The 25,870-nt window shown below is 44.6% G+C and overlaps 2 protein-coding genes across 2 annotated transcripts in view; one reads left to right on the top strand and one right to left on the bottom strand.

Annotated features, from left to right (window-relative positions):
- Positions 1-17,057, top strand: part of zmynd12 (zinc finger, MYND-type containing 12) — a 29,333-nt gene extending 12,276 nt beyond the window's left edge. The window contains exons 6-8 of the mRNA XM_028807688.2: positions 170-299; positions 12,139-12,284; positions 16,518-17,057. Of these exons, the coding sequence (XP_028663521.1) occupies positions 170-299; positions 12,139-12,284; positions 16,518-16,628 (387 nt within the window). The 3' untranslated portion in view covers positions 16,629-17,057. The remainder of the gene's footprint in view (positions 1-169; positions 300-12,138; positions 12,285-16,517) is intronic.
- A 584-nt stretch (positions 17,058-17,641) lies between these two features.
- The window catches only part of rimkla (ribosomal modification protein rimK-like family member A), a 56,798-nt gene continuing 48,569 nt past the window's right edge, over positions 17,642-25,870 (bottom strand). Inside the window, exons 4-5 of the mRNA XM_028807687.2 lie at positions 21,221-21,424; positions 17,642-21,021 (exon numbers count right to left, since the gene is read on the bottom strand). Of these exons, the coding sequence (XP_028663520.1) occupies positions 20,504-21,021; positions 21,221-21,424 (722 nt within the window). The 3' untranslated portion in view covers positions 17,642-20,503. The remainder of the gene's footprint in view (positions 21,022-21,220; positions 21,425-25,870) is intronic.

Below are 25,870 nucleotides of genomic sequence, written 5' to 3'. Positions count from 1 at the left end.
CAATAGAAACTGAAGAGGTCAGCAAATTTTAGTATGCTTGTAGGCCGCCATTCCACCCAACTCACTGTGGACATCATTTTTTTTTTCTGTGACTTACAAGTATGGCAGGGTCACAACAGAAATCAATATTTACTTATTGTATACTCACAATTGACTATTTTCCTTCCAGGTCATTTCGATATGGCACACTGTCCTTAGCAAGATGGTGAAAGTCTACAATGCTGGTGTAGATAGTCCAAACTGGAGAACGTCACCCACCCCTGATACTGAGGACATCTCTCATCAACTGGATTTGTTTGGTCTGTACACTTAGATTGAGATGGAAATGTTTATTATTGGCACGTACATACGCTACCAGACAAAAGCCTGGACACCACTGGAAATGGTCATGATTTTGATAGAAATTGATACGTTTTTATCAAGATATCATTAAATTAATTTAAAAATATAGCAAAGACATTGCTAGTGTTGCTAATGGCCATAGCTGTTTGAAATGACTGATTTTAACTTATAATTTATGTAGTATATGACTGCAAAGACCCATTTTCAGAAGCCATTCCTTCATTGCGCTAGTGATTAACTCCCTTAGCTTATCCTCAGTTAGTCATTTTAAATGCTAACTGGTTATTAGAGAAACCTTTGCAACTGCAATAGCACCACTGAAACTTGTTATTCTGTTCACTTGGGTTGGAAGGTACTAGCATTCCAAAAGTTCAATTCTGGGTTCAAAATGGCCAAAATGAAACAGCATCCTCAAGAAACATGTCAGCCTTTTGGATTGTTTTGCAGAAAGAAAGTTATTCCATGTGACCGATTGCCAAGAAACTGAAACTTACCCAGGGTGTGTCCAGACTCTTCTCTGGTAGTGTATATTACAATACAGTACAATACAATTTATTTTGGTACAGCCCAAAATCACACAAGAAGTGCCGCAATGGGCTTTAACAGGCCCTGCCTCTTGACAGCCCCCCAGCCTTGACTCTCTAAGAAGACAGGGAAAAACTCCCCAAAAAAAACCCATGTAGGGAAAAAATGGAAGAAACCTTGGGAAAGGCAGTTCAAAAAGAGACCCCTTTCCAGGTAAGTTGGGCGTGCAGTGGGTGTCAGAAAGAAGGGGATCGATACAATACACAGAACAGAACACAAGTAATCCTCAATACAGTATAAAAATAAAAATATTACAAGTACGGAGCAGAATTTAACAGATGATATCACATAATATGATTTATATTAGATAGCTTTCCAGTAAAATCAGGGGTAATGGGTTCTGAAGAAAAGCTTCTGCTTTTCAAGAGTGACTTTGGCGTTTTTTTGTTTCTTTTTTCTTGTGTTGCTGTTGCACACTGCCTTTTGTTCTGTGGCTCCATTATCTTCTGTAGCCTTCCGTGAGTGAGTGAGATCTTCTGGTATTCCACATACCCTGTGCCCGGTGCTCTTGGGTTACAACTGTGGAACAAAACAAATTGAATCAGGGCATCAAGATCATGGTTACATTTTTTAAAGAATATGTCATTCTTATTTTAAGTCATTTGCCTTAGTTTAGTGTGACACCATTCAGAAAATACCTTGCAGTCTGTGTAAGCATTTTGTGCTTGAGAAGTCAGAAAGTATGTATCTGCTTGTGTCCAGCAGAGGGCAGCATAACACACATTGAATGCCACTTTTGAAACGCACAATCCTCACTCTTAATATACAGTACTGTACCTGTAATCTGTGTACTTTATGTCTTGTATTCATTTGCTGTTCTTTTTTTAAATATCCTGTTTTATACTTAATTTCAAAGTTAGGGTTTTCTAAATTTAGCATTGTGCATTAGCATAGGATCGGAAGACAATGTAGCAGGTTCAGTCCATTCAGTAAGCAGGACTCCTTACATATTCATCCAATTAAAGAACGTTACAATGAACCGTGAATTTTTGGTTTGCAATCACAAATTATAGGTGCTATTATTGGATGAAAAAACTGAGGATTGATTAAGAATGAATAACTTATAGGTGTGCTCCATTTGCTGGTGGGGCTTAGCAGAATTAGCTTATAGAAGTTGGTCAGTTACCTTTTTGTGATAAAGAAGTACATTTATTGACTGGCTTTATTGAGGTGTCTTCAAGAAAAGAAATCATAAATCTTATCTGCTCAGAGCTGCTCTTTCTCACCTCTTACTTGCCCAGTTAACACACACTGTCAACAGTCAGTCCACTGTGAGGCTCTGCTTTCATCATGTTTGGTAGCTGCTGTGTCTCTCACTTTCAAAGCAGTCTGCCAGTTGTGCTACAACTCCACCTCTGAAGGAAAAAGGGTTTTGTATGCTGAAAAGTAGAAAAAACAGGTGCACATCAACAATACTGAATCATAATTAGTTAATGATCATAATTAATTAATAAATATGGGTAGGTACGGCTGCGTATCATCGGTATAGCACTGATATGAAAAGCCATAGATCAAGATGATGGGGCCTAGTGAGGAGGTGTAATTGGAGAGTAAAAGAGAAGGACCAGCTCAGGTCCTTGGTGCACCCCTCTACTCAACTGGTGCACCCTCAACAGCTTTCTTCACCAGGACACATGGTAGGATCCTTGCAAGAGGTAGGACTCGGACCACCTGAGAGCAGTCCCACTGCTGCCAAGATCAGAGAGGGTGGCAAGGAGGATCTGAGGCTTGATCTTGTCAAAGATGGAGCCATCTAGAAGGGTGAGGACAGATTATATGTGGGTAGCGCTAGACAGCTGTAACATGGTGGCAGTGGTAAGTAGAGCTGTCATGGTGAAGTGAAGCTTCTTGAAGCCCCACTGATTGGGATCAAGCAGTCTGTTCTGTAGAAGGAAGGAAGGAAGAGACTTGGGATTGATGTTTCAGATAGAAAGGAGAGGAGGGAGACTGGCCTGTAATTACCTACTTGAGATGGGTCAAGTATGGGCCTCATGAGAAGGGGAGTTATTAGGGCCTATTTGGACAGAGTAGTGAAGGTACCTATGCTGAGTGAGGGGTTGTTAATCCTTAGCCTGGTGTGATTACTGCTTTGTGGTCTGCATTGATTTTTTTACTTATAACAGTTAGTAGACATTCTGACATGTTAAAGAGGTGAGGGTCCTGTACTACGCCACCATCCATACACACCGCCAGTGATCATCTGGATGGTGCTGCCTCGGTCAAAGCTGGTAGCTGCTGTCACCCATACTGTCATTGTAAGTCAGTAGGTGTGCTGAAGCATGTTGGCTTTGACAGGCAGCTTGGTGCATACACGTGATGTCACCTAGCTGATTAAATTGAACAAACTGGGTGGGAGTTAAAAGTGGTCAGATTTACAAGTTCAAGTAATATATCAAACACCATAGGTACAAAACAGGAAACCAGATTAGGAAATAAAATATATAATATAATGACAATTGGGAAGTACAGCGGTTTGTGTTTCTGTTTCACAGATTTAGCATTACAGCTTCAAGCCCCTCGCCCAGTTGTGGTCTTTGTACAATTCCAGTGTTCTCCCTGTGCTGACTGGTTTTTTAGTTTTCCTTTCACATTCTCTGGGTTAGGCTAACTGGTGACAGCATGTGTGTGTGTGTTTGTCTGTTTGTTCCCCCTCCGTGATCAACTAATTGTTTCCCATGCTAGAGCCCAGTGCTGCTGAGAAACTCTGGCCCCAAAACCTTAAAGGGGCTTTAAGAATGTCCAGAGGTTTTTAAATGGCTAACAATGTGGGCAAATACAAGCACACTATGAGTAACAGTGTAAAATTTTTGAAAATATGTAAAGAGTAGATTGTTATTATAAATAGCAGCATGGAAATATGATGCTGTATTAATGTCATGGTTGGACTCAGGAGAGAAGAAAGAACATTGTTAGGGTCGATCAAAGGAGGGAGGGGTGGCATATAAATATAAGAACTATAAAAAGAGATGACCAACATGTTAGTCTGGATGTCAGGGCTGGATTATAAAGTTGGAAAGATAAGAGTGTGACATCGCAAGAATGTTGTAGAACCCCAATGTGACATTAGTGTCGACCATTAAAAAGTATAGTGAAAACACTGAGTTTCAATGGGACTGTCAGCCTTCCATTAAAATAGAAATTTGAAGGAAGTGTCAATTTATTTGTGCATATCTGCATATTTCTGGTTGACAGTGGTTCAGCAGTATCTCCAGCAGGACGCACAAAGCTTGGCTTTTATTCAGAAGATTAGCCCCTTGTTAACATACTGTAAAATACATTTATGGAAATTCAAGGTTTTATATGGAATTCATTCATACCAACACCAGCCTGAGTTTTCACAGTGAGGGTGAGTGGGCAGAGTGGCTAGCGACAATGAAGCGCTTTGACACTTTTAACAAACCAAGCAATATTTTTTTTTTTCTTTTTCTTGCATTTGCCGACACACATTGATTGCTGCACACTTTGAACAAAACCCTTTTATCGTGTGTGATTGCTCAGAGTAAATTCATATAAGCTGCAGTTTCTGGGTTGAGAGCAGATCTACCATGTTAGACTTGGGGCCAAGGCTTGACCACCCCCCACTAAAGCACATTGCAAGTTCTGTTTGTCTGGATCAGACCATAAAAATGTTTCTGACGTCCTTACAGGTTGCTTCATTGGCACCATACCTGTAGGTTAAACTGACCCTTTTCCTGAAGAAAATATTTACATGCATGTAGGGATGGTGGCTTTATATACAGTAGCATAATAATTCCTAACCTGTTAAATTAACACTTGGAGTGTATGTATGAAAACAATGTTTCCATATATATACTTTAACAAGCATAAGCACTGACTTGTCATAAATATTGGGGGTGTCAAAAAATGATAGAGTACAGCATAAATATTAATTATTCAATTTGTCCACATTCATCTGCCTTCCATTAGCAATGCTTACTGCTTGAGTTTAGAGATTTGTCATAGGTAGTGAAAGTTTATGCTGCAGTGCTTTTATTTGAATTCTGAGGCATTGACAGTGACTGATTTTTGATATGAATTGGAGCGAATGTTTTAAATATATGTTCTATAGGCGAATTTTGAGCTTTTTTTAGGTGCATTCAAATCTCTCAGTTATAAAAAAGAAATCTTGGAAGGAGAAGGAGACGAGACGAGACGTGATTTTCTCAGAGAGACACTTTCACATCCCGCATGACGAGTCTTTGTGCAAAGAGATTTAACCACGCCCGGGGCTGGAAATAAAAGACAAAGAGTAGATGACAAAGTAGAACGTCGTAAAGAATTGAAAAACGTTGACGCGGTACACATACGGAGCAGGTTAGAGATAATGTGAATACGAAAATTCAAAAGTCTCAAAAAAAGAATAGTAAAGATCTCATTAGCGCAAACAAACAGAAATTATTACTTGGTGAAATAACTGAATAACGAAAAGAGATCGATTATTTTGTCCGGAATTAAACTAGATCATCTAATTCATGTTGCCATCAAGAAAAAAAAAAAAAAAAAGTAGTGTTTCTTCCAAAATGAATAGGAGTATCTGCGAGAATTCAAAAATTTGTTGTTCCCGCAAGAGAAATTTTCAAGCCCCGTGAGACAAGAGTTTATGCAAAGAGATTTGGAAAAGTCCTGACCACATAACCATGCACATGGTTCAATCATTTCTCATTTGTGTGAATGCTGTTGTCAGACACAGTTCGTGTAGAGAGAAAGAAATGATATTCACTCACGGGTAGTTATACGTTGCGTTGTCACAATGTAATTCCAAACACGGAATCAAAATTCAATGCGATATTGACGAAAAGGTAAAAGTGAAAAGAGATCGAATATATGGACATAGGTGATATGACAGAAGTATGTAGATATTGTTTGGCTTTAAACTTAAAGTCGGAGACTTGTAGATCGTCTAATTCGTGTTGCCATCAGGGAAATGTAGTGTTTCTTCCCAATGAAGAGGCCTATCCGTGAGAATGAAAAGTTTTGTTGTTTGGGGAAAGTGAAATCCACATATGCAAGTGACAGAGACGCAAAGTTGCTGGTGTGTAGCGCATGCAGGGGGGTTTGGATGGGGGGGATGGTTGGTGAGCATAGCAAGCAGGGGGTGTATAATAGTATAATACAAAAAGCACCTACTGCAATCGCTTCTTCTGTTGTCTACATGAAACAATTCAGCTCCTAGTAGACTTTTGTTGAAATTTGTTATACTTGTCCTTCAAAGAAATTTGTCGGGACCTTTGAGTTATCTTAAATACACCACACTATATATATTTTGGACATTTCAAAATCTCCCCGTGAAAAGCATTGGCAGATTTGTGAACTTACGGTTTCAATTTACATTGAGAGCAGTTACTTCAACTTGTATGGTTTTCATATTTTTTTTTGTTTTAGTTGTTCAAAAGCCACTCCTGACAGCAGAACAGTGACACCGCAGTAGTCGTGCACACTGAAGCAAATCCACCTTTCGGGGGGAGGGGGGCGGGGTCATATGTAGGCGGGGTTAGATGATTGAGTATTACTATATAAGAAAGATTCAGCATTAGAGGAGTATTTATTTATTTGGTTCACTGAAAATGATTTTCTTTATTTATTCAATATTGTAGTAATGATACTGTGTAGGGCGGGATGGTGGCGCAGTGGTAGCGCTGCTGCCTCGCAGTTAGCAGACCCGGGTTCACTTCCTGGGTCCTTCCTGAGTGGCGTTTGCATGTTCTCCCCGTGTCTGCATGGGTTTCTTCCGGGTGCTCCGGTTTCCTCCCACAGTCCAAAGACATTCAGGTTAGGTGGATTGGCAATTCTAAACTTGCCCTAGTGTGTGCTTGGTCTGTAGGTGTGTGTGTGTGTGTGTGTGTGTGTGTGTGTGTGTGTGTGTGTGTGTCTGTCCTGCGGTGGATTGGTTCCTGCCTTGCACCCTGTGTTGGCTGGGATTGGCTCCAGGAGACCCCCGTGACCCTGTGTTCGGATTCAGCGGGTTGGAAAACGGATGGATGGATGATATTGTGTATTGTGGAATACCAGGGGGTGCAACAGGCGCCCCAACCCGGACACAGACCTGCAGAGACACAAGTTCAGCCCACTTTCCCTCATTTTCTACCTTCACAGCACAGTTCCCAGTACACAAAGCACAAAACACTTTCTTTTCTTCTCTTTCTCTTTTTCTGTCCCTGCCTCCGTTCCTCCTTCAGGAAACTTCGTCTCCCTTCCTCCTGACTGTGGCTCCCGGTGTAGTGGCTGCTGGCTCCCTTTATATGGCACCCAGAAGTGGTTTATTCTTCTGGCAGCAATTCCAGGTGTGTGGTAGAAGTGCTGCAACAAAGGGCCCAACAGTTCCTGTAGTGCCCCCTGGCAGCACCCATGGAACCAGGCAGGGCTGTTCCAAACTCCTGTGGGAGACTGAGGCACCTCTGCAACCCAGGAGGCTGCCATCTAGCGCTCTGGGGAGGTAACGCCGTGAGTAAGTTCTCTCCCCAAGTCCTTCCACTGTCGAGGGTCCCAGCTATCTACCATAGTATACAGGGTATATTCATTATATTCTTTACCATCCCTTACTGGACAAAAGCAGCGAACAGCCTGACTTCTGCCTCTGTCTCCTCCCATGCTCATCTCTGTGGCTGCTCAAAGGCTTATGTGAAAATCAATGCAACTCAATTCTCACAGTTCCTTTAAATCGAACCAGGAAAGTGACATGATGTTTATGTGCATAAAAGTAAAAAAAAAATAAAAGCAATTTAACTTACCTGCGGTGGGTTGGCACCCTGCCCAGGATTGTTTCCTGCCTTGTGCCCTGTGTTGGCTGGGATTGGCTCCAGCAGACCCCCGTGACCCTGTGTTCGGATTCAGCGGGTTGGATAATGGATGGATGGATGGAATTTAACTTACTGTAGGTTGAAATGTATGAAAGATGGCTTGGTGACACTTTATGCTACAGTGACTAAACATGTAGACTACTCAGTATTTCCATTACACTAAAAACAACTTCACAGCTGCAGTATCTAAAGGTTGCAATGGTTCAAAATTTTACTGACACTTAATATATTGGCAAAGCACCACCATCATCCACCATCTATCATGTTTGAATGCAGCCAACAATTTAGCCTGGAACTTGTGTGAAGCGTCAGGGATGAGATTCAGCACCTCCAAATCTGAGACCATGGTCCTCAGTAGGAAAAAGTGGTGATTGTCCTCTCCAAATGGTAGGTGAGTTACGGTCTCAGGTTTAGGAGTTTAAGTGCCTCAGGGTCATTTTTATGAGTGAGGGGGAAAAGGGATGGTGAGATCAAGAAACGGATAGGGGCAGCAAGCTCAGTGATGTGGTCGCTATACTGATCCATAGTGGTGAAGAAGGAGCTGAGTCAGAAGATGAAGCTCTCAATTTACAGGTTGATCTGTGTCCCTACTCTCACCTATGGTCTTGAGCTTTGGGTAATTATAGAAAAGTCGAGATCACGGGTACAAGCGGCCGACATGAACTTTCTCTTGGTGAGAGGGGTGGAGAGATGTACGGACATCTGGGAGAGGCTTGGAGTAGAACTGCTGACCCTCCAGGAGCTCCTCAGGAACCAGCTGAGGTGGTTCAGGCATCTGATATGGATGCCTCCTGGACTCCTCCCTGTGGAGGTTTTACAAGTATGACCAGCTGTGAAGGGACCTCAGAGAAGACTCCGGGCTCACTAAAAGGATTATATCCCCTGGGAAAAGGGACATGTGGACCTCACTGCTAAGACTGTTGTCTCTGTGACCTGGTCTCAGTGAAGCAGTGGAAATGAATGAATGAATGAATGTTTCTATTGCCATCATTGCAGGCCGCTGGTTAGGCTGACAGCTCAAGTACAGATCCGTCTTTAGACATAGAATGTAGCAGCACTTAGACTCAGACATGTGTGGTATGGACTTGTCAACTCACTTTTACAAGAACAACTGCAATTGCTCTGGAATTTAACCCCTCTTACATTAAGGCTTGGGGTACATTTGATCCAGTGCCTCCTACAGATGGGGCCTATTTTTAAGAGTTACTTTACCACTATAACAGTTTATTTAACTGTTCCTTTAAATCAAGAGAAAGTGTTTGAAAACAGATGTAGCCAACAAATTATTCAGCAGAACTGTGTCAAGAAATGCAACGGGGGCTCCGTTATGCCAACAGCAATATGCAGTATACTGTGACTGCCAAGTCAGAAGTTTTCTTTCCTTTAAATTTTCGTATGTTCAGAACATAGAGTGTGTATATTTGTATTCCTCTCTCTATTTATGCATTTATCTATTTAAAGAGCTTTGGTCAAAAGGCAGTTTTCCCTCCAAGGGAAATATAAAATTCCATCTATTGCAGTGACTTAAAGATGCTCATAGAGGGCTGTTAAACTCCTCTTCATAGTGGAGTGACTTCATTGCCATAGTTGTTAACAATAATAATAATAATAGTACATTTTATTTGTAATGCATCTTTCCCATGCTGAAGGCCAGTGTAGGAGACTGTCTCATTCTTACCTGTCCAAATGAGCAGACTCCTTCCTGAAGCACTAATACATGGCATTGGGAAAGAGCTGCCAGGTAACAGTAGACAAATCCACCTAAACAAAAGAAGCATGCTATAGTTTGAATGAGTCAGGGATGGGCAGAGGATTTTTAAAGAATGTGACTGCGATCAGGAGCATGTTCATTTCAGATTTTCAAGACAAATGAGGCAGGACTGAACATCATGCCAGCAGCCATACTACAAGCTAGGCATGTTCAGGCCTGGCCAGTACTTGGATGGGAGACCATTTAGGAAAAGCTTGGGTTGCTGCTAGAAGAGGTGTTGGTGAGGCCAGCAGGAGGCTTTTACCTTGTGGTCTGAATGGGGGAACCCATTTCCCCAGGGCAGTGATGGGGACACTGTGCTGTAAAAATGGTGCCATCCTTCAGAAGAGACGTAAAACTGAGGTCCTGACTCTCTTTGGTCATCAAAGATCTTTGGTCCTCCTTTGTAAAGTGTAGGGTGTATCCCAATGTCCAGGCTAAACTGCCCTCCATGGCCTGGTCCTTCTGGCCCCCCTAATCATCTACAGCGAAAGTGTGGTGAGAGTGCTGGTGTAAAAATGGCTGCCATCTCATCATCCAGGTAGATGGTGGTTGAAGTGAATCCCCACTCACTTTGAAAAGCGCTTTGAGTAGTGAGAAGAGCGCTATATAAATGTAAAGAATTATTATATTACCAGTAACGGTGCTCTACACGATAACGTGCAGTGAATACACTTGACTTCAACATTCCTAGTTTTCATCCTCTTTCTCTGTACGTTTAGCATTCATTTGCTCAGAGGTTGATGCGCTTGATCCTTCCTGAGCAGCTCTTCTTTTCTCCACCCTAGCGGCCTGCTTCTTCTCTTCTTTTGTTGGCATCTTTTTGTGTTAAAACTGATTATGTCGTCAGTGTTTGTGTTGTGTACGTTTTCCTTAATTTTTCACTTAAGCTGGAACTTAAGTCTACAATCAGCCTCAAGAATGATTTAAGATATGAAGAGGTAGGGGAAGTGACAGCAAAGGTGGTAGGGATGAGAACGGCGCCCGTACGCATGCCGCATGCTGCCCGCTGCTGAGAGCTGATTCTACAATAAAATAAAATAAAAAGAGGAATAACCTTGGAGGTCAATCCTCACCCCGAAAGCGGACAGTAAAGGTCATGTAGTATATGTGTACCAAATTTCAGGTCAATAGGTGAAACGGTTTGCGAGCTGCAGGTGATTTAAAATCCTGGACAGACAAATGGACAGCTATGGTAGCGTATTATAGAAGAAGATATTCTCTACACTGCAGTATCAAAAGGGTTTAAGTTTGTAAATGGAGTAAAACTTTTAAGCAAAATGTCTAGTTCTGCTGATGTAAAACACAACATGCAGTAATTCACTACTGTAATTTCTCCCAAACTTAGTCACATTGCTGAAAATTGTCAAGGTGTACTTACACTGGCACCCATGTCGTGATGAGTCATAGTCACCTCCTGTTGCCACCCACCTTTTATTTATTTATTTATCCATCCATCCATTATCCATCCCGCTATATCCTAACTACAGGGTCACGGGGGTCTGCTGGAGCCAATCCCAGCCAACACAGGGTGCAAGGCAGGAAACAACCCCCTGGCAGGGTGCCAGCCCACCGCAGGGCACACACACACCCACACACCAAGCACACACTAGGGACAATTTAGGATCGCCAATGCACCCAACCTGCATGTCTTTGGACTGTGGGAGGAAACCGGAGTACCAGAGGAAACCCACACAGACACGGGGAGGACATGCAAACTCCATGCAGGAAGGACCCGGGAAGCAAACCCCGGTCTCCTTACTGCAAGGCAGCAGCACTACCCACTGCGCCACATTTGTTTCAAATTCCATTTTCTGGCAGGGAGAGTTCTTGCCCAATGTACCACATCACCTAGAAACCACACTGCCAAGTGGCCAGCTGTCAGCGTCACCTTGCTAGAGTTGTCACCCAATGATCCTGCCTGGTTTTGGAGCAGCTCCTCAACAAGCCTGGAGCTGTGAAGGAGGAATGGCAGAGTGACTTACCGTATGCCACTTGTATGGAGTCATGGATGACATTAAGAATAGAGTCTTCTGGTTGCATTTCCCCTTGGGTCCTCAGTTTGCATAGGTAATGGCAGAGTTAAGTATGAAGAATGAGGGTTCATTCTGATGTGGCGCATATAAATGAATATTTCATCAAAACAATGCAGTTAAAAGCCTGAGCTAAGGACACATTCTCCTGCCATTCAAGAATCTCATAACGGACAAAATGATCTTACAGAGGCGATATGTTGAAGAGGCCGTACTGTGCCTACACAAATACGTGAAATGCTTGGCAGTTTCAGAGCACACATTGTGGCTGCGGCGAGTGTCTTCACAAAGAGGACTTGCGGGAAGAAGCCGGGGTGGGCAGTTTGTAGGGGTAATTCACTGTTTGTCTTAATGTGCAGATATGAGACAAGTGTCTTTCTTATAATATCTCCTTTTGTTTGGTTCCTTAGTCCTCCAGTTCCAAAGCCAGTGCAGCTTGAGGAATTGACCAACCTGGTAACCCAAAACTATGTGATCTAAACATTCTGCACTCTTTCAGTTCACAGTTAACCCCGTTTTTAAAGGAAAATGCTGTCAATTTCTTCTGAAAAACTTGTGCCCACTGTGGTAAAATGGCATTATCTCCCCAGGTACTCTCTCTGATTGCTCTCTTGTTAATTTTTGCTTCTAGATGAGGCCCAGAGGGCTGAGGCATCCCAAATACTGAATTCCATCCTTGATGTGCAAGAAAAGGCTACAAAGCAGGAACCAGACAAAATATGCCGAACGTTACACACCCTCGCCATGCTGCACTACCTCAACACGGATCTCAGCAAGGTGAGGATGACTCCAATGTAGTTCTTCATAACACCAGGTGGTTGTGAATCCACTTTCAGCGCACTCGCCAGATCAGGGCTTTCCACACTTTGGGGCTCTAGTTGCTGTGGGGTTTTCATTCCAGTCAAGTCCTGTCTCCTTAATAGATGGGGAGCTTCTTCCCAGAAGCAATGACCATTTAGTAATAATAATAATAATAATTCATTACATTTATATAGCGCTTTTCTCAGTACTCAAAGCGCTATCCACACAGGGAGGAACCGGGAAGTGAACCCACAATCTTCCACAGTCTCCTTACTGCAAAGCAGCAGCACCACCACTGCGCCTTAGTGACATGACTGGATTACAGTAGTGGATTCCGTAAAAAACTGGACTATAAAATTGAATCACTGGTGCACAAAGTGACCACTAAGTGCTCTGATCGTAGGAAAATGAAAATGTATGATTTAAATATGTTGCTGCTAAATGAGTAAACAAATTCACACTGCTCAGGGCAGTATGGTGGCACAGTGGTAGCGCTGCTGCCTTGCAGTAAGGAATCCTGGGTTCGCTTCCTGGGTCCTCCCTGCGTGGAGTTAGCATATTATCCCACGTGTCTTGGATGGGTTTCCTCCCACAGTCCAAAGACATGCAGGTTAGGTGCATTAGGTGATCCTAATTTGTCCCTAGTGTGTGCTTGGTGTGTGTGTGCCCTGCGGTGGGTGGCGCCCTGCCCGGGGTTTGTTCCTGCCTTGTGCCCTGTGCTGGCTGGGATTGGCTCCAGCAGACCCCCATGACCCTGTGTTAAGCATATAGAGTGTTGGAAGATGGATGGATGGGTGGATTCACTCTGCTCATTAATGGAAGCCACATGTCTGCTCCAGAAAGAAGCAAAATAGTTCCCTTTCTGTGAAAAATAAATAAATAAATAAAAAATGCAAGACAACACCAACTCTTTAGTTACCATTCACCTTTAATTCTGACATGACAATGTGAATTTCTATGTACTGTAGGATAAAACACCAGGCCCCGCCCATTGTGATTAGCGTTAGCCCCGCCCTCTGCTCGACTGTACAGGTCAAGGCGGTGTTGCAGTTTTGCACAGTGAAAGAGGATGAGCATCCCGGTCCACCGTAATGCTGTGTTCACGTGCTATCGGACAAATGGTAAATACGGGTTTCCAATTTGAAAATTCCAAGCGAACGCCCTACAAACTGGGAGCTACGAGTCCGACGGTTCAGAGAAAGCAAAGCTACCAAAATTGTACAAGTTGTGGTATAATGTAGATCTTTCATCTTAAACCGATGTCACACTACATGATTTCTAGTCGTTAAGTATGTCAGATTTGTCAACTGCAGTTGCTGATCTTATCACCAGAACCTGATGATATTCATGCCTAATAATCACTTTGAATGTCACATTTAGTGATTGACCTTATAGCACACTCATGCTTAGCCCTTTTCTTGAGAGCCAATAGTGTGCTGTGGCGAAGAAGGGTTAACTTTTACGGGATGAGCTTCTTTATTGTTTGTGAGGTCTAAAACATCCTCTTCGTCACGAGTTGCACTTTCGGATGAGCATTCAATGGTTCTTAACTCTCGTATTGTGGGTTGGATAATGGATAGATGGATGGAAAAACAGCTGAGATTGAGGATGAATTTACCGCACCTGTTAACCCATCGGACGGCACCGTCTCCGTCAGACAGCAGGCGACATGGAAACAGCCATGGTCGTTGTAATTTGGTTCGACGACGGATCAACAACTACGATTGGCAAGTCTGAGATACCCTACTAGCTACATGCTGCATAATGTGACATTGGCTTAATTGTAAGAAGGAATTCCAGTGTTTGTGGTCGAAATGTATTTGGAGGGATGTGAGACACATCTGCTATGTTTAGCTTGTTCTTTATTTTCAAGGAAAAAATCAGGTTTTTTACACGCCAAATAACAAAAAAATGAACATCGACCTTGATTTTCTCAGGCAAATTCGACCAAAAATGCACTTGAAAGCACAGAATTGGGAAGGTGAAATGTTTGAGCTGCTGGTGTGGGTGTTCAACTGAGTGGACCCTGCGATGCGCTTGCTTTGCTCCCGCCTGGATTTAACTCCCCTTTGTGCAACGTGCTGTCGAGTTATATAGGCTTATAGGCCCACTGAGCCCCGACTGTTATTTTAAGCGATTCTGAAAAGTAAGTGTTGTATCAAAAATGATCGTGTGTTCCCCTGAGGAGAAGAAGAAAACCTGTCCTGCAGGAATCGTGTGGTGTGCGTGAAGTGCACCACCCTGTCCAGTAGCGGCTCCGAAACGAGGGACACTTTCGGGTTTCGTTTCAGATGCTGGCATTTTATCCGCAGAAGAGGATTTACCATCAGGACGTTCTGGGTGTGCCCCAAGGGACCCCTGATGTCAGAGTGCCTTTTTACAACCACCCCCCCCCCCCCCCACCTTAAAACCGCTCAATGAAAGATCGGGTTACGTAGGGGCTATGAGGTGGCCGAGTCTCACCCAAAGCAGGAGTGTGAAATGCTGCGCAGCACAGCCAGTGGAAGTCTCGTTCTTACGTTGGACAGACCAAAATTCGTTTTAACTTTTTTTTTTTTTTTTTTTTACAATTAGGAAGTCCTCAAGGAAAACTATTGGAATTGGTGCCACCAAAAGAACTCATCTATCTCCTGTAGTTTCGGAATGATGCCACACGCCTGTAGCAGGCTGCCACTTTCTGAGTTGGCACCTTAGGGCTACTCTAGATGTGTTACTAAAAATACAAGCACGACGTGCATATCAAGCGGTGGTCGAGTGCGGTTCCGATGAGTTTAGGAGAATCCCGACCATCGACCCGCTGCCCCAAAATCCTTTCACCTTCGCTTGTTAAATATGTTGTGAGCGCAGTGCAGTGATTTGACTACTGAACACCTGCATGTTTTTCTCTGCATTTTATTCATAGTATTCGCGTATTTCGACATTGGTCTGGCATTCTCAGTCCGTTCTGCTCTCGGTTTCATCTTATATTTCCTTTTACCCGCCTGTAGCTGCAGTACGGAAACGGGACTTATGACAGTCTGCTCTCCCTGACAGGCTCTGCTGACACAAGACAAAGCGTCTGCCGCTGTCTTGGCTTCCTGCACGAATGCATTTCACTCAGAAGGAGAAAATCGAAAGACGCCAGAGCTCGTTCAGGGAATATTTAAACGCTGCCTGCGTCAGCTGTTTGTCGGGCGGGAGTGAAAAATGAGCGTAAAGCATGTCGGTTCGATGCCTTCTCGCGATCGAAGGTTCTTTTTTTTTTTTTTTTTTGCTTATTTCGAGAAGGCTGTCGCTGGTGCTTATCGGTGAAGCGGCAGCGTTTCAGGATGTTTACATCATTTAAGGTGCACTCATCGGGGCCCATGCGTGGTACCCTAAGTGCCTTTCCACGAAACAGCTCTGAGATGAATGAGGTGGCCGTTTATTTTCGACAGATCGAGGTCAAGTGGTTCTAATAGCATCGGGCGCTTCTGCCCACAATGAGAACACGCGTGTATATCGTGGCGCTCAGAACCAGTGTGTTCACTGGAGTATTTACTAAAGATTTGAATGATTAAAATACAATTGCCTACAGCAAACGCGGTGCCACGCCCCCTTCTTTATATGTACATCCGTGTGCCAGGATTCGATTGCGATCAAGAAGATGCGCGGTTCGCACATCCGGAAGGGCGCCGTTCAGCACTTTCTCTGTCCGAATTCATTGTCGAAAGCCACAGTACGACCGATTCATACGTAACCTTCGCGGGCGTTTTGGAGGTGTAGCACTTGGGCACCAAAAGCACTTTAAATCAAACAGCAGTGTGGAGAGAGAGAGAGAGACACATACAAGGGGAGACCGGTTTGCCCCAGCGCCTGCAGGGACCCGAGCTGGGGAGTCCAGCGACTTTCACAAGCTGACATTTTGCAACCCCTGCTTAGGCCCAAAAGCGCAACTATTGAGCTCTGACTGTGGTGGAAGATGACAGTGACAAAGAAGAGCAGTGTGACAAATCAGCTAGAGACTGAGGCAGGCAGCACCGCTGTGTGCCACGCTGACTGTTCTTGAAGGGCATTTTAGCTTTATGGAGTGTTATTCATGAATGTGTGGATGTGCCGGAGGCAACCCAGCAGCCGGTGCTGCGAGCCAGAAGGGGACACTAATGAATCCCAGTGCTATTTATACAGCTCTTTCAATGCCCTTCTCTTTTTTTTTTTCTCTCTCTCTCTCTCTCTCTTTCTGAGTTGCAGGCTCAAGATTTGTGCAGCAAAGCCCTGCTTGTCAGCCACCAGGTTCCCAACTTGGACTTAACTGGACATATTGAAAGTTTCATGCAGCAGATGCAGCTCAAACCTTCATAGGCGTCTTGGCTGATTGTCAGAGAGTCCTGAATTACTTGTATATTTATTTCCTGTCATCACGTGTTTCCTGCCTTCTTCAGCTTGTGGACATTGGAACTAAGACCCATCTGAGAGGCTCCTTCCTGCTAGCTGGGTCCATGCACTTGTGATGGGCGGCCTCATTGCTTCCGCTACGAATTCAATGTACTCTTTGTGGCAACATCTGCATGCCAGCTGCTTGGTCAAAGTGCTGCCCGTTTGCACTGATCCTCACGAGCCGTCTAGTGCAGAATGAAGTAAGAGACAATGTCCACCTAATTCAGGGATCATCTGGGGACTTCTTCTCCTTTCCTGCATTTTACCCGCTGAATGAAGCTGCTGTTGCTCTGTACACGGTACCATGTAAATGTAATGAAGCCATTTTAATAAAGGACTGCTGCCTTCCACACATCCCCCCCCCCCCCCCCAAACTCCACCACTGGTGTCATCCTTACTGAGCAAATCGGGAAATTAATGATACAGTAAAGCAGACGCTGGTGTGTGCTGACACGATCCCTGAAACGCTCCATGCCACACGCTGCTAGGAGCAACTGAAAACTGAGCCAGCCAAACCTTTGCAGCAACTGGCCGCCTCACCATCCACTAAATATTTAATTCTTATTTAAATAAAAGAGACTGCTGACAGGCCTGTCTGTCATCCATGCGATGCAAGCTCCACTTTCCATTTTCTGCTGAGGTGGCCATGGGTGGGGATGCTCTGAGGATGTTCCACTACAGCCAAACGATAACAGCAACCATGTTACGGAGAGCTACCTTATACCACCGTGGAATGGTAGGCTTGACCTGTGCCCTACCTCCCAGAACTCCAAGCCTCGGCCACATGCTTCAGCTCAGTTTATTGCAAGCCCCCTCCACCCCCTTCCCGCCTGACATTTTGCTCAGTCTCAGTAATGTTGGAGCAGCAGAAATGCGTCATAAGGTAACAGAAATAAAAATAAGTAGCACGAAACATGGGAAGAAAATAGGAGATGGTGTCAAGATCCTCACATTGTAGTCTTCATTTGAGTTACACCAGGAGGTTTTGATTCTAGCTACATATGAATAATATATTAGTCATGCCTGGGAGATATTGAGAGGTCTGCTTCCCTGAACGCTTTCCCAATTCCACTGGAGTGCAGTGATAAAATAAGCCGTCGCATCGCCTCTCCCTCTCCCTACAGTTTAGCAGCAGTATCGCATTAATCCGGTGCCATAGCAGTCACAGTGAGTCCAATCTGAGAAACTGCAGCTACTTTCTTTAGAGTTTCTTTTAATTAAGTGCCATCATGCTTAGAGGTTTGTTTTTTTTTTTTTTTAAATTAAATAGCTTGGATAAAAATGGTCCACCTACACCAAACCATTCCCATTCCAACCTTCCTTAATGTTAAAAAAAAAAAAGAGGTAACCCCCCCCCCATCAAGGGGCTTTAGAAATGTGTTGGGGTGGGAAGGTTTGCTGTATCTGTACGTGTCACCACCTCTCCCCCTTTCCCCCCAGGTACCTGTGCTATGAGAGGCGAGTTCCTGTCTGAGGTAGAGCAAGTGCTGGGAGCCCAAGGTGCACCCCAACTAAACTCACAAATGAGACTTTAATGGCATTTTTAGATTTGGGCTTTGAGTGCAATTCATTGATGCCCACCCCAGTTATGTGAAATACAAAGTGGGCCTGGGCGCTACACCCCCCACCCTCACACACACTCACCTTAGGGGTTTGCATAATACAGTAGCCGCTCACATCAGACCAGAAGCCAACAACACTGACATCCTCAGAGCCTCAAGAGTCGCTCCTGCCTGCTCATTCATTTAAAATAGAAAGCACCACGCTTTGTTCATTAATTCACCAATTCAGCCCCGACCCCTTCCTGTGGTGTGACGCAGCAAGTCGGGGAACAGAAGCTTGCCACTTGCTAAATGCATTTCTGCAACACTGAGGCAAAGTTCAGGTGAACTCAAACGTGCCCACGGCATGTGGAAAAGATGACACCATCCCGGCTGTGTTCTGGTGGGCTTTCATATGTTCATTCGTTTATCTTTCTGAACCAATACTTGGAACAAGGAGACTATTCCTGGCACAGGAACTAACAATGGATGGCATGTTAGTTGGCCATGGGGCACAGCAAGCAAACGTTTATAGATAGAAATGAACCTAACCTGCCCATGTGTGAGGTGTGCACCAAAAAAAACGAATACCTTGGGAGACGTTGGCAAACTGGGATACTCCTCAAAGGAATGGTGTTCGGAGCCTTGAAGAACCCTCGCTGCACCAGCACGCAGCCTATTTTCAAGACTAGATTGATCACACTCCGAGTGTCGCTCCATATGGCAGGATCATTGGATAATACAGTGGGTGCAAGACCTGAGAACTGTACCAGGGCACATATCAAGGTAGATGGCACACACATATCCAGCAAGAACTCTTTAGATTAGTGAATTTTTATATAATCACACTTTGGATGAGAACAGCCCACCTAATGGATCCAAATTAATGTTGAGATTTTTTTAAGTGTTCAAGGTCTTGCTACAGTATCTGTTGCATGTTAGGAGCTCTGGAATCACTGGGGGAGTGGGCTTCTCTGAGGGCACACCACCCTGCCTCCATGTGGTAAAGTCACACTGATGAATGTAAAGGTGTCCAGCAGTGAAAGCTCAACGCCTACTGTAGTGCACTCTTGGCATCACAGGTCTGAGAGACAGCACGCTATTAATGTTATAGCAGTGTGCACGCTAATTCTGCTGAGCACCCACTGCCGACCATGCCCTCTTCTTTCTGTGCTGGTATAGTAACAGACCCTCATCATCATTTTGTTTAGCCGGACCTAATCTGCCATTGCACTGGCGTATCAGTACACTAGCTGTCTTGCTTGTTAATACAGTGCCATACCATCTATTCATCCATTTTCCTAACCCGCTTATCTAGGGTAGCTGGCATCTATCCCAGAAGCATCAGGCACAAGGCAGGAACAATCTGGACAGGGTACCAGTGCATCACAGGGTACACTAGGCCGTCCATATTTGCTTGTATTGATAGTAAATGACACGGTGCATCTTCTACCTCACTTGCTGGTATAGATGAGTAACCTGTACCTCAAGTTTTGCCCGCCACCATACATACAAGCACAAAAGTGCACCCACTTACTGGTATCACAACCATTAAAAACATGCTTGCATAGAAGTGCCCTCTGCGTTAACTGTTGCTTCTGTCTGCATAGCTGTGTGCCCCCCTACCCGACATGCTGGTACAGTAATGCATGCTCACTTTTACTTTCTGGTCTTCTGACCCCACGTGCTGGTATTGCAGTGTGCTTCACATGCTTGTAGTGAGACCCCTGCCTTAACCTGATGGCGAAGCAGCGCATCCACGGACTTCTCTGTTAGTATGGCAGCATGCTGTCAGCGTCACAAACTGGCACAGCAATACTTCCTGACTTTCACATGCTGATATGGCAACATAACCTCCAATTTGCATGCTGGTTCAGCAGTGTGCCCACCTATTTTGTGTGCTGGAACAGCAGTGCACCCTATAGCTGACGTGCTAATACAAAAGCATCCCCTCGATCTCGTTTGGTTATAAAGCTGCACCCCCCTCTGCCTCACAGTTACCCATGTTCTTGGTGAAGTAATGAAGAAGTAAAATAACCAGGAGCATAATGCCAAGCAAAGTCTGTACAGAGCGACATGATTGACTTGACTTAGTCAGGCTGCCGGCCACCAGCTGGTCTATGGGAGGGTCCCAGCACACGGCGGCTGAGGGACTTGGTACGAGATGAATGGAAGCTCGCTCTACACATGCCCACCCGCCCCCAAACCTTTTTATCCACAGCTTTAAACCAGGGAAGCAGCCTGCCAATTGCGAGAGTCTCACTCAGTCAATAGTTTTATCTCGCTGGCTATGATGCTGTTCATGTTATAGGTGGCGTCAGACAGTGGAGGGTGAAGGAGAGAGCGGGGCATTACGGTGCTGCCCCCGCTTCCACTGCTTTCACGGAGCTCAGCCAGCTCGGGATCGCTCTCGCTTGATGTAGAGCCCACACTCATTGTGTAAACAGTCTCTGGGATGGCACTAGCTGGCGGGCACACCTCGGGCTCACTGCTGGTTTCACTGGCACTTGACACTACAGACAACAAAGACATCTTCCGGGTGAGCCGGCTCGGCAGGAGTGACAGGGCAAAGTCGGCGATGATGCCGCCCACATCGAGGCCACAGGCTTGGTCAAAGGCAGTGAAGCCCACATTAGCGTTGGCCTCGCACACAACAAAAGAACCGTCCTCCATCATCAGCAAGTCGATGCCGCACACGTCCATGCCAAGGATGTTGGACACCTGCACTGCCAGCTGCTTGCCTTGCTCACTTAGAGGGCACATCACCCCAATGCCACCTGGAAGACAGAAAGAGAGAGGCAGGTATCACAGAATGAAAGTGTAAAACCACTAGCCATACACAGGCGCCCTTCACAATGACACCTCTCCTCAGTAATTAGGTGTGCTGATCACAGGGCAAGCTGCACGAAGTGAGGGTAGAGAAACACATGCCACCCCCAACCCCATTAAGGCTGCGTAAATGACACATTCACCCACCTAGAGAGCAGTTGCTCTGCATTCTGCCATCTGTTGAGCAGCGCAGCATGGAGCCAATGACCCGGCCACCCACCACCACCACGCGAATGTCCTTCCCATGTGACTCCTTCACATACTTCTGGAACAGGTAGGGGGCCTCATGGCGAATCAGGTGGGAGATATCAGAAAGGTGGTGCTTATCACGAGCCAGGAACACAGCCTTGCCTGAAAAAACAAGAAAAAGTGAAGTTGGGCCTGTGTCTTTATAGCTGAGTGCAGGCATGTGGCACCCTCGTGCTTCTGAGAGGCAAGCCGGACCCCTTAGCAAGCCAGTGGAGCCATAGCACGGGAAGGTCCACTCATTTGATGGCATGGGAGTGTTTTACTATCCCATTACCTTGATTACTCAACCTGATTCCATTAGCAGGACACAAGTGAAATGCAATCCATGTACAAGGCTTATAGAAAGTATTCACCCTTTTGGAATCTTTCACATGTTATTGTTGTACAATATTGAATGACAGTGGATTTCATTCGGCTTGTCAGTAATCAACAGAAAAAGACCCAGCAATGTCAAAGAGAAAACAGATCTCTGCAAAGTGGTCTAAATTAATTACAAACATAAAACACAAAATTATTGACCTCATAAGTATTCACTCCTTTAATATGACAGCCTTAAATCATCACTGGTGCAGCCAATTGGTTTCAGAAGTCACAGAAATAATTAAATGGAGATCACCTGTCTGTGGTTGAGGGGTTTCAATTGATTGTAGTGTAAATGCCCCCATACGTGGGAGATCCAGCTTGTGACGAGTCACTATGGGATGGTGGCCTAACCTACACAATGAAGACAAAAGAACACTTCAACCATCTCTGTTTGAAAAGCACAAGTCAGGGGATAGAGACAACAAAATATCCAAGTCACTGAATATCTCTTGGAGTCAAGTCACATCAATCAAGAAGATATGGAAAGAGTATGGCACAGCTGCAAATCTGTTCAGAGCAGGACATCCATAAAAAGTGAGTGATCATGCAAGAAGACTGGTGTGACAGGCCACCAAGGGACTCATGAGAACTATGGAGGTGTTACAAGCTAAGGTGGGTGAGTTTGGAGAGACTGTGCAAACAATAACCGTTGTTCAGGTGCTTCGGCTAGTCACCATTTTATATGTGAGTGGCAAAGACAGTGGCGTAGCTCGAGTTCATGCCGCTCGGGGCGGGGCGGTGCTTTAATTTGCCACCCTCCAACATATCCATCCATCTATTATCCAACCCACTATATATCCTAACTACAGGGTCATGGGGGTCTGCTGGTGCCAATCCCAGCCAACACAGGGTGCAAGGCAGGAAACAAACCCCGGGCAGGGCGCCAACCCACCACAGGGCACACACACACACACACACCCGCGCACCAAGCACACACTACAGACAATTTAGAATGACCAATGCACCTAACCTGCATGTCTTTGGACTGTGGGAGGAAACCGGAGCACCCGGAGGAAACCCACGCAGACACGGGGAGAACATGCAAACTCCACGCAGGGAAGACCCGGAAAGTGAACCCAGGTCTCCTAACTGCCCCACCGTGTCGCCCCTCCAACATATCTGAATATGTTAAACTATTTAAATAGAAAATTAAAATAACGTATAGAGAAAAATTAAGATTAATTTTGCATAGATTTATTCATATATAGAAAGACAGCAATAATTTTTCACATGTAATCTATAAAATTAATCTATAAAAATCAATGTAAAAGCCAAATACCACTGACTCACTCATCACGAAATCTCCCTAACCATGAGGACTAGGGACTTGAAATCTGGAATGTAGGTTACCCTTGGCCCATGGGTGCTCACTAGGAAACGTTTTTAAAAATTTCGTGGTCCAAATGCGAAATTTCTTATAGTTTTTTAGACCCGTTTGTATGCCTGTCCACTTTTCACGAGAGAACTACTTAATGGATTTAGATCGGATTTCGTTGATTTTGCGACTTTCTAATCGCGTGAAGTATCATAGTTTGCTTGCGGTACCAATTTATTAGCATGAATCCGAGAGAGACTTATCGGGCTGCAGGGTGTGGCCCTCCTCACTCACGTGTCTGCCTCGGGGCGTAACCTTAACTCTGCTTAGTTATCGAATGAGAGAACTACTTTGCAACTTCTCTCATTGTGCTAAGAATCACAGTTCTTTTGCAGAAGCGATTTATTTGCGCTAATCCGAGAACAGAGGGTGCGGGCCAAAGGAACGGGGAAGAGTAGAGAGCCGGGCAGGGCCCTCCTCACTGTCCTGTTTCACTAATATGCGGGCGAAGCCATGGGGGGTGGCTAGTTATTTATAAGCATCAACTAGACAAGAATATAGTATAGATGCACTGATAAGCCATGTTCTAATTATTAGTTTAATATAATTACGCTGCAAAAACCAGATCCAGTGTAATGTACAAGTGATAGGTGGGGATGTTTTCTGCACAGAGCAAGAACGCATTCGGATTGATAACAAAACAAAATTATAAATTGTAAATTAGTTGTTTATCTTCCTAGAAATTATTATCGGCGTAATCTTTATGTTTATTTTTGTTATTGCCTTATAAATTTCAACTGCTGTGTCTGATGGCATCACAGAAGGGCAGTCTGAAAATTATTTTTGAAGCATTTGTGGATAAAAATTAGAGAATTTTACTTTTTGCATTCATAAGTGATATTTTTCCGAACTTACACACGAAGTGTACTGATCCTTTTGGCCAATAATGCCACCCCCAAAAATGTACCGTCCCCTCCGCCCACCCCTAGCTACTCCACTGGGCAAAGAGGAAAAGTACACATAACATCTTGGCTTGACAGAAAGCATATGGGGGACTCTGAAGTCAACTGGAAGAGGATTCTATGGTCTGATGAGACCAAAATTGAGCTTTTTTTTAGCCATAAGGCTAAGAGTTATGTTTGCTGTAAGTCAAACACTGCACATTATCATTATGAAGCATGGTGATGGCAGCATCATGCTGTGGGGATGCTTCTTTGCAGCATGCCCGTTGGAAGGCTTGTGAGGGTTGAGGGGAAAATACATGGAGAAAAAGACAAGGAAATCCTGGAGGAAAACCTGACAAACTTTGCAAGAAACCTGTACCTTGGGAGAAGATTTGTTTTCCAGCAAGAAAACGATCCTAAGCACAAGGAATGGCATAAAAACAACATTAATGTCCTGAAGTGTCCGAGTCAGAATCCAAATCTACATCCAACTGAGTACTTGTGGCTGGACTTCTAAATGGCTGTTCACTCACAATCTACATGCAAACTGACAAAGCTGAGTGGTTTTGCAAAGAAGAATGGAGAAAAGGTGCAGTGTCCAGATGGGCAAAGCTGATAGAGGCCTGAGCACACAGACTCAATGCTGCCATGACTGCCAAAGGTGCGTCTACTAAATACTGACTTGAATTCTAATGCAATCACTTATTTTACATTTGTAATTAAGTTAGACCACTTTGTAGAAATCTGTTTTCACTTTGAAATTAAAGAGTCTTTTTCTGTTTTCAAATTAATTTCCACTGTGGTTCAATGTTGTACAACAATAAAATGTGAAAACATCCAGAGGGTTGAATACTTTCTCTAAAAATTGCACCCTGGGTACTGTTGTAGATATCGATTCTGCCCACTGCTTTGGTACTGGCACAAGTGCACTGTCCCATTAGATGGGTACTAACATAGCTTTTCTTCACTTGCTTAGAAGCAGGCAGTTCCAAGCTTTCGCCTGCCCCGGGCATAGGTGATGTCCATTCCCCATGGGCAGTGCTGGGGTTCCATTAGAAAGCAAAATTTCCCATAGCCAGGGTAGTGATAATACAAACTTAAAGCATGGGGAAGCAGCCTGGATCCATTAACTGGGCACACAAATGGTGTGACCAAAAGGGGACACTCCCGAACACTCCAGACACAAGTGCACATACACAGTCAAGGGTTCAAAGAAAGTGAACTTTATGACTCAAAATTCCTTTTGCAGGTTCTTTCTCCAAAACAAGCATTCACAAGCACAATTCCAATAATGATTCTCCTCTTCTCTAGGCTAGCCTTCTCCTCTACCTCCTGACTCTAACTTGCCTGGATGACGTTGAGCGTTTTTTTTAAGCCACACCTGGGAGAACTTCCAGTGCCACACGATTACACCCTGGAACCACTTCCAGGTCAGGCAAAACTTCCTTAAAGTTTGTGAGTCCTCTCCCTACAGCTCCCTGGGGTGACACCCATGTACCTCAACAGGGCTGTCCATCAGGACTACAAGTGCTCTGTGGGTGTACAAATGGGAGCTCCACCTGAGGGATGCTGCCACTTGGTGTACTGGGGGACTACATGGCCCCAAGAGACAGTTTTTCCCTGCCTTTTAATTACATCTTCTCGGCCAGAAAAACTACCTGCAACCAACCCCAAAGGGACGCCCATCCATCCAAATCCTTTCTTCCCTTATGGCCACCCATCTGGGTAAGGGGACCACCGTCCCCTCCTGGTCAGGGCGCTAGTCCATCCATCTTGGCACCTACAATGGCTACAAAAAATGCAGATCAAGCAGGCTTGAGTGAGCAGTGTATTGTAAAGGGCTCAAACCCTTTGTAAGCTGTCTGGGGGTTTCTCAGTTGCATTTAGACACGGCATTATCATTCAGGGTTCAAACCCCCCTCAGCA

The sequence above is a fragment of the Erpetoichthys calabaricus genome, chromosome 8 (assembly GCF_900747795.2).
Source record: "Erpetoichthys calabaricus chromosome 8, fErpCal1.3, whole genome shotgun sequence".
NCBI lineage: Eukaryota > Metazoa > Chordata > Cladistia > Polypteriformes > Polypteridae > Erpetoichthys > Erpetoichthys calabaricus.
The sequence above is the reverse complement of the archived record's forward strand: the minus strand, read 5'-3'. Positions and strand labels throughout refer to the sequence as shown.